The sequence below is a fragment of the Gymnoscopelus braueri genome, assembly GCF_963280865.1.
Source record: "Gymnoscopelus braueri genome assembly, chromosome: 6".
NCBI lineage: Eukaryota > Metazoa > Chordata > Actinopteri > Myctophiformes > Myctophidae > Gymnoscopelus > Gymnoscopelus braueri.
Window position 1 is genome coordinate 4,071,085 of NC_137607.1, and position 9,496 is coordinate 4,080,580.

Consider the following 9,496-nt stretch of genomic DNA (forward strand, 5'->3'; position numbering starts at 1 on the left):
GTTGTGACGCCGAGTGGAGGAGGGTCATCATCTGTGTGTGTGTGTGTGTGTGTGTGTGTGTGTGTGTGTGTGTGTGTGTGTGTGTGTGTGTGTGTGTGTGTGTGTGTGTGTGTGTGTGTGTGTGTGTGTGTGTGTGTGTGTGTGTGTGTGTGTGTGTGTGTGTGTGTGTGTGTGTGTGTGTGTGTGGGTGGGTGGATGAGGTATGTGGGTGTGTGTAAATGACGCGTGAGCTGCTGCCACCATGCTGAGCCGTTCTGGCTGCCAGCTGTAGCGCCACCGGTGGCTGTGGGTGTGGGTGGAGCTAATAGAAAAAACTTTCCATTAAAACCGAGCAGGACAGCATGTGAACGACAGAGAGGCAAGAGGGTCTAACGGACCAGACATGCAACACTAGGCTACTCCTCACTTCATCTACCCCCCCCACCCCTGTCATACCCTTCAACATGAACAAGATTATTCTCCTCTGGGTTTTTTCAGCTGGACCTTGCTTCGCATCTGGTAAGAAGAACTATTACTACTGAGAATAAATCACTTTTTTCAACTTATATCGATTTAGGCAATATATCAGGATTGATCAAAACCAATCAAACTTGGTCTCTATTAAAAAGCATATGATAAATAGTCAGTTAGTTATCACAATAACTACTGGTTGCGACAAGAATGCGAAATACTATTTCGTATTTATTGTGATATTAACTAGGCATGATGCACGGCGCACGAACGATCACCGAGAGTCATGGTTCACATGCCGGTCGTCTGCTGCCGACGGTCGTCTTTCCTAAACTGTTTTTAGGATGTTCTGCATAGAAGTGTATATCTGTCTGTCATTTAAAGTCACTATGTATTGAGTACAAAGGACCCCATTTGGCCATTCGTCCGGTTTTACGCCGGACAGTCCGGTTTTTGACCCCGCTTGTCCTCCTTCCACCTCTGGCCGGCGGCCCGGACGCATAATTGTCCGGTTCAGTGTCATTTACATGTCTCGGTAAATCTCCCGTTTCATCATTATAGCTGACAGCCAGCCTACTGGCATACATTTACATATCACGGTCATTCTCACGTTTCATTGGTATATCCAGTGGTGTAAAGTAACTAAGTACATTTACTTAAGTAGCCTACTGTACTGTACTTAAGTACAATTTTGAGGTATTTGTACTTTACTTGAGTAGGCTATTTCCAATTTCCAATACTTTTACTTCTACTCCACTACATCTCAGAGGCAAATATTGTACTTTTACTCCACTACATTTATTTGAAAACTTTAGTTACTTGTTACTTTTCAGATATAAATTATGATATAATGAAACACACATTAACCACTTCAGCCCTATTTTATACCTAGGCTATTTGAAAATAGCCGATCTACACTCACGTTGTGAGCTTGTAGATCTGCTATTTTCAAATATTTAGTACTTTTACTTTTGGTACTTTTAAGTACATTTTGATGCCAATACTTTTGTACTTTTACTAAAGTACATTTTTAATTCTGGACTTTTACTTGTAACAGAGTATTTTTATATTGCAGTATTGGTACTTTTACTTAAGTAAAGGATTTGAGTACTTTTTCCACCACTGATAATATCAGCTTGACAGCCAGCCTACAGGCATTTACATATCACGGTCATTCTCACGTTTCATTTGGTATAATATCAGCTTGACAGACAGACAGCCTATTGGCTCCGCATGGCTGCGTGAACGGGCTGAGTTTTTTTTTTGCAAGTGTTTTGTTTTGTCTGGAAGCCTCGCCCCAAAACGCGCTCGCCCCCCATTTTTTCCCACGGACCAGCGGTTCTTGTATGCTTTGTAGGACTTTTCAGTTTTACTGAGTTTAGAAATAAGTTTAGGGTTAGCCATAGTTTTACTGTAGGTTTAGGAATAAGATTAGGTTTTGGCACCGTTTTACACGAGTAACGTTTAGGAATAAGGACAAGGTTAGTTTTTTTTAGTCATAGTTTACTGAGGTTACGTTTAGGGATACCAGGTGAATACCGACGGATTTGCCCCGGGGCGACTGTGTTTTGGGGCGAGCGTTTTGGTATTCACACTGAACGCCTCCTAATGTCCGCTTATTATGAGCGACTTGTGGGCTTGTTTTTCTGTTAAGTTGGTTGTAAATATTGGTAGTTGCGGCCGGTTTGCGTTTTTTTGTGCTTGTTTCTAAAGTGAAGTTGCTTATTTGGGGCTTGTTTCCTAATGGTGTTTAAACCAGTGTTTCATTTTCATGTCATGGACCCCCACATTAATACATATTTTTCTGCGGACCACCATCTGAAAATATGTTTAATATGCCAGGGACCCCCATACAAGTTTGCTTGCGTGCACAGTCGGTGTGACAGTCAGACTCAGACTCAAGAGTCTCAGAGAGGAGCTAACGGTAACGGTAACGGGCCAGACACACACAGGCGACCAGGATTCCTCACGACTTCACCGTCACACCTTTCAAAATGAACAGAATTATTCTCGGCGTTTTTGCAGCTGGACTTTAGGCTACTTTGCATTTGCTATGTATGTGTGCGTGTGTGTGTGTGTGTGTGTGTGTGTGTGTGTGTGTGTGTGTGTGTGTGTGTGTGTGTGTGTGTGTGTGTGTGTGTGTGTGTGTGTGTGTGTGCGCGCGCACGTGCAAACATTCTCGAATTTATTTAGGTGTGAGATTAATTTAGTCAAATAATAAATATGCCTAATAATTTCCTCAAGAATATACACATGCGTGCGCGCGACGTGCGCGTGTGTGTGTCTGTCTGTCTGTGTGCGCGCCGCGCGCCTGCACGTGCAAACATTCTCGAATTTATTTAGGTGTGAGATACATTTTATAGTCAAATAATAAATATGCCTAATAATGTCCTCAAGAATATATGCGCATGTCTGTCTGATCCTTTTGATTCTTGTTTATGTTATAGGGTAGGTAAGATATTGTAAGATTTTACTTAGTTGTCTTTAGTTTTTTAATTGTCCTCCTCAATTGTCATTCGAATCTTATTTTTTAAATCAACTTTTTGTTAATCACTTCATTCAGTTGTTATTACTATTTTGTAACATTCTTATTTTTGTTATTTCCTCAGTCTACTTGGGACCTGGGGAAGGCAGGAACTTTTTCATGTTTCAGGCACCCCTAGACTGGGGCATAATAGTCTTGCATAGCCTAATCTGAGTTCCCAGAAGTTTTCGCCAGCTCTCGCATACAAACGGGAGGGGCGAGGAAATGCATAGCCAGACAATATTCCACAATCTCTGAATACTATATATAGTCTGGAACTACACCTCCTGAAACCCGAGAGAGGAAACTGGCACTTCTGTTCTCGAAAATATATTTAAAAATATCTTTACATTTTATTTTTTAATTTCCATTTCTGCTAAGCAGAAAGCTATATATACTTAGATGATTTTGATTTATATTAGGATAAATTTGCAAACAGAAGTGGGGGGGAGGCTTCACATCCGGGTTATATTCTAATCATGATCAGAGCTTCTGAGTCCCAGTCCCAGACTGGGTGCATCCACACATGTACGTCAAGTTGTCGGAAGTCCCATCCACTCCCATGTTAAGTTAAAAACCGGAAGTTCCATCCCGACGTCCGTCTGAAAAGCATATCGGGTTCCGTTTTTCATTGAGTGCTGGGGGGGGCCTGAAATGGCCGGAACCGGAACAAGGTCTTGCAACCCTAGCGTCAACTTGACGTACATGTGTGGATGCACCCAGTGCTTCCAGCGCGCATCGGGACGGTCTTTCCGTTTTTTCCCCCACACACACACACACACACACACACTTTTTCCTGAGATATCAGTCAGCCTGGTGTTTCGCAATTTTTTGGGGACTCTGTCCAAAGTTATGCAATACAATGTAGAATGCGCTGTCGAACGGTTTTCAGCAGCCTTCCCTTATCAGTACTAAAACGACGTAAACAATCCAGCACACAGCTGGGAGAGGAAATGATCAACAGCAACCAGTTTTTCATGAATCATCAGACAGACTGGTTTTTCCCTTTAGTTATGCAATACAATGTAGAATATATTGACGATTCAACGCACGCACGCTCTTAAAATATGTAAGTGTTATCAGATCATTTGGGACCTTTACAAGCATTCATTTGCTCTCAATGTTAGTTTTTTGTCATCAAACCCGGGTCCCCAAAGGGATACGCAGAGGATGATGTGTGCAGGTTGACCGTACAGGACTTCTGACTTCTGAGCGTCAACTTGCATCTCATGTGTGGATGCACCCACTGTATAGGCTGCCCCAACGCTCCTGATTTCGTGTATAGAGGGGCGGGTGTATAGAGCCGGCGAGAGATTGCGCCTGATCCCATTGGTTCACCGATCTGTCCGTCAACCCCCACCCCGTTAACACAACATTACGAGCGACGCCCACTGCACTCTGGTTGGTTGGGAAATGAAACACTTCCTCATACCGAGTACACCGACGCGCTGGGCCACGCTTTTATTTTTTAGCAAAACTAAACAATAAAAGCCTGGAGATCGAGGCTACCCACTGTATGACCGGAAACATTTGAAAATTGTGGGAGGCAACAGTCTGGCCACACGAGACTAGGGGCATAATAACAACACCCCTGATACAATTGCACCATGCTTCATATAGACCATGTACAAATGAAGGAGGCCTGGCACAATGCAAACTATTGAAGATTAATTCATATTCATCTGACAAATAAACTGTCTGTCTGTCTGTCTGTCTTTGCAGATAACCACGTTGTTGGGAAGGTCGGACATAACATCACTCTACAGACTGGTGTTAGTAATGTGCCTCATGATTCTAATCTTCTCTGGTCATTTGGTCCAGAAAGAGATCTTCTGGCACATTCCTTCAATGGCCAGTTGCATAATCAAACCATGGACAGGTTCAGAGGACGGATCCACCTGGACAAAGAAACTGGATCTCTCCTCATTACAAACCTCACCCTCAACGATACTGGTATTTATGATGGACAAGTGATCAACAGAGCTAGCTCATACCACCATTTCAATGTCACAATATTGGGTGAGTATATTAGAGAAAGTTGGAACATATTCTTATATATTTCTTCAAATATATCATGGTCACTAAAAAAAGAAAAATGAAAACCCTATTCTGATTGGTGTAGTATATCATTGCAGTTGAATGTCATATGTACACCGCAACAAACAATTCATCAGTTAACAGTAAAACGACCTCTCACTTTGTTACAGCCCCAGTGGTCAGTGTCTCCATGGAACTGGAAGGTGACACGTTAACCTGCAGCTCCAGAGGAATCTACCCAGAGCCTACTCTCACCTGGTCCACCAGCCCTTCCTCCAACTACAGCTTCAACTACTCAACCACTGTCACCAAGACCACAGAGCAGCTCTACCACATCAGCAGTTCTCTGACCTTGACAGCAGAGGACTCACAGCTGGACTACATCTGTTCTGTTGCCACAGAGGGAGGAGGAAAGACTGTCACCTTAAGCCGTCTCCGTAAGACATCTGATCTACTGACTTGAATAAGCATTTTACAGTTAACACAATGAATGTGATGTACAGTAGTACAGTGGTTCTCAAACCTTTTCATGCCACATATTTGGCCGCAGACCCCCATCTAAAAATGTTTTGTGCCAGGGACTATACAGAGACAAGAGTCAAAAAGCTATTGCACATTAGATAGACCGGCCCCGAGTTGGTCTTGCATCCTGCACCATAGATCGTCTAAATAGGGCACATAGGTATTTAGCTTAAAGGGATATTTCACTTTCCAAAAAACTGTTGGTCATTTTATCATCTACTCAGGCCTTTGTGAGCCCCCCAGACAGTTTTTAAGTTGCTCGATTCAGTATTTATATATTTTATCAGACACGCCCCCTTCCTATACAAACCCATTGTAACTTCAAACTCCATTTTAACCATGTTAGATTCGTTGAAAACACCCGTCCTTGCTTCTGGGGACTCACTCTGCCCTCCTTATGCGTGAGGGGGCCGTGTTTTTCCGATAATTGTTTTCATTTATTTAATTTAATTTTTTTATTGTATTTTATTTTTTTAATTTTCCCCAAAACACGGCCCCCTCGCGTATTAGGGGGGCAGGGTGAGTCACCAGAACCAAGGACTGGTGTTTTTGATGAATCTAACATGGTTAAAATGGAGTTTGAAGTTACAATGGGTTTGTATAGGAAGGGGGCGTGTCTGATAAAATGAATATCAAATACATAAATACTGAATCGAGCAACTTAAAAACTGTCTGGGGGCTCACAAAGGCCTGAGTAGATGATAAAATGACCAAAAGTGTTTTTGAAAGTGAAATATCCCTTTAAATCAAATCAAATCAAATTAAACTTTATTTATGAAGCACATTTACAACAATCAAAATTTACCAAAGTGCTGTACAGGGTGAGACAAAAAACATCACCCCTACTCCTCAGCCCGGTTTGTGAACCTCTAAGAGCAACTGGTTGGCTTTAGCTTAAGCTAAAACAGCTTACAATGAGTAAGCTGTTTTAGCTTACTCATGTTAGGGTTTATTAAGGACCTACTGGACACACTATTAAGATCAAATCTGTGTCCTTTCTATCCCAGAACAGACTCATTCTAATAACTGCTGGGACACCCTGTCTCTTAATATTTCAGCTCCAGTCCGTTGTTTCCTACTCTCTGCTGATGTAGCAATTCCCTGCAAGGCACCCAGCTCTACCCTGAAGGACTTCAATGTCACCTGGCGCTTCAACCACATTGAAACCATCGTCAACTACTTCTCCACCAGCCCTTCCACTCCAGACACAGACAAATGGAAGGAACGAGTGAGGGGTGTGTCTGAGTTGGGAGCCCTCCAGCTCAGCGCCTCCTCAGTGAAACTGGAGGGTGTCTACAGATGTGAACTCTGCCGTGCTGATGACACGTATGTCAGCTATACCTCACTGATAATCCAGGAAGATAGAGGTAATACAAATACATGAATAATATACTGTTACTTGTAATCTGCTCTGAAGTATATTTGGATATATTCTTCTTTTTTTACACAGTATCGTCTAAAAATACTTTTGACATAGTATTTACATGTCATTGTGTTGAAAATGGGTTATTACAGTGGTAGTACAATACTTACTTTCCCCTCTTTTAGGTCATATTGTGGTCATCATCCCCTTCATCATCATCATCATCATCATTATAGCACTAGCTATAATGTACCTAAAATGGAGGGCGAGAAGCAGAGGTAAAATGAAAATCAATCTCCACTGACACACTTTAATTAATTGTATATACTGTATGTTGATATTGCCAGTGGTGGAAAGTAACTAAGTACATGTACTGAAGTATTGTACTTAAGTACACTTTTGAGGTATTTTTACTTTACTGGAGTATTTCCAATATTCAATACTTTTACTTCTACTCCACTACATCTCAGAGGCAAAGTTGACTCCACTGCAATTATTTGAAAACATTAGTTACTTTGTAGATTTTGATTATTATTACAAAACATACATTAACTTCAGGCCTATATATATATACTGTATATACTTCAGCTATTTGAAAATAGCCAATCTACAAGCTCACAATGCGTCATTTTCATGCCAATACTTTGGTACTCAAGTAAATACAGAACTTTTACTTGTATCAGAGTATGTTTACATTGTGGTATTGATACTTTTACTTATAGCTAAGTAAAAAGTTGAGTATTTCTTCCACCACTGGATATTGCTGAGCATTTCCTTCATTCCTCCACTCATGTCATCTCTCCATTCAGATAGGAACACCATCTGAAATGCAAGCTTTACCTTCCACATCAGGTACAGTTGCCTGTGTTTTCTTATACAGCAGTGAAGCAAATAATTTGTTACACTCTAGATCTGTATTTGACATTATAAGACTAACAAAAAACTATTATTGTTATAGGCTGATAATAATGCACGTCACGCATGTTTCTTTCAAAGCAAATCTCAATGTGGTAAAATGCTATATTCTGAGAACTGACAAATGGGGAATGAGCTCTTTTCATTTTATTTGCAGCTCAAAACATCTGAAGCCAAGAAGGAAATAAGTTCCACATAGTCCTCCTGATCATCACTGAAGCATGATAAGCATCACTACTGTTCTAAGTCCTTGGCCTCGATAACTTCAGTGAACTGTGGTGTTTGTCATGGTGTCAGAGATGAGGACCCAGAAGCAGATGACAAAGGCAAACAGGTCAAGTCCAGTAACTTATTCAAACAAATCAAGTCTTACAGGAATGTGAGGCAGGCGGAGGAAAACCATTCAAACCCTAGCATCCCTATTCTGAGGAGAACTTTAGCCGAAAATAGCCGATCCTGCGAGGCGTTGTGAGCTTGTAGATTGGCTATTTTCGGCAAAAAGGTTTGATGTAGAGGGGGGGGGGGAAGCAGACCAAGTACAGAGTGAAAGGTTTTGACGGTTGATACCGATGATACACACTGATGACAGTGCTGTCTAACACAAGTCTATGAAGCCATCTATGAAATATATGAAAAAGTTGAATCTGCAACACAATATACAATATGTAGAGGTTCATGTCTCTCTCAGCTAAGGGGTCCTTGGACTGAAAATGTTTGAAGACCCCTGAACTAGAGGGTGGAAACAGGATATAGGGCTTTTCAGACAGGGAGCGACACAACGCGAGGTCGCACTGCGCTTATCATGCCATCCAATGCAGATAGAGATGTGTATTTTATATATTTTGAAAGTACAAAATGCTTTGCATTTTAATTGAATACCCTTTTTGACCGATATTTTATATTCTATTTTGATACAATTGTTTTGTGGGCATTCATATTTTATAATGATACCGTTTGCCACTTTCCTATTTTGGGCGTGTCATTATAAGTGAAAAATCTATAGCTTATTATAGATCATGTATTTTCACAGCACAGCGAGTGAACTATAAAATAGGGCTTGCGTTTTTTGTTTTTTAGTTTCCATTGCCACTGTCAACGGCATACGGGTCAAAGAATATGATAATAATAATACAGGGGTGCTCTATCTAATAATAATGAAGAAGATAACAAATTGCACTCACGGTACTGTAAGGCAGTGGTTCTCAACCTTTTCAGGCTGCAACCCCGCAAAATGATCATATTTGAACTGGGGACCCCCACCCTGAGTTGAAGCATTCCATTTTGTTGAGTTTTTCCCAGGTGTCACTGTCTAGTTGTGCAATCCTGCTGGTTAGTAGACAGGAACTGAGGAAGACGTTGGTGCTACAGTATAATAATCTCAGTGTCATTCTCACTCACCTAATGTGTTTTGGGGCATTTCATTAAGACCTTACTTGAAGCCATCCTGAAGAACAATCCTGTTTACAAACTTTAGTGAAGGAAGGGGTAAAATCACTTTGGTAGCTGGTATTATTATTATTATTTATTTTTTGGGGGGTGGGTTGGTATATCTTTTGTTATTATATTGTTTTTGTCTCTGTAATTGTCTGTTTTGCACTGCTTCTTGAGACCTTACTAATACCAAGAAAGTTGATCATATCACTCCAGTTCTTAGATCTTTACACTGGATCCCTGCCGTCTGTCTA

At 41.2% G+C, this 9,496-nt stretch overlaps 1 protein-coding gene across 2 annotated transcripts; it reads left to right on the plus strand.

Annotated features, from left to right (window-relative positions):
* The first annotated feature begins 385 nt into the window (after window positions 1-385).
* LOC308086597 (uncharacterized protein) lies at window positions 386-8,939 on the plus strand. 2 transcript variants are annotated; one of them, XM_080430209.1, is made up of 7 exons: window positions 386-498; window positions 4,697-4,993; window positions 5,182-5,448; window positions 6,592-6,900; window positions 7,082-7,174; window positions 7,706-7,748; window positions 7,969-8,939. In XM_080430209.1, exons 1-6 carry the CDS (start codon window positions 444-446, stop codon window positions 7,720-7,722), a joined length of 1,038 nt encoding a protein of 345 aa, XP_080286335.1. In that variant the 5' UTR covers window positions 386-443; the 3' UTR covers window positions 7,723-7,748; window positions 7,969-8,939. The 2 variants fall into 2 exon arrangements, with proteins under 2 accessions (XP_080286335.1, XP_080286334.1); XM_080430208.1 differs by having other exon boundaries at window positions 7,710-7,748.
* Window positions 8,940-9,496: the final 557 nt, after the last annotated feature.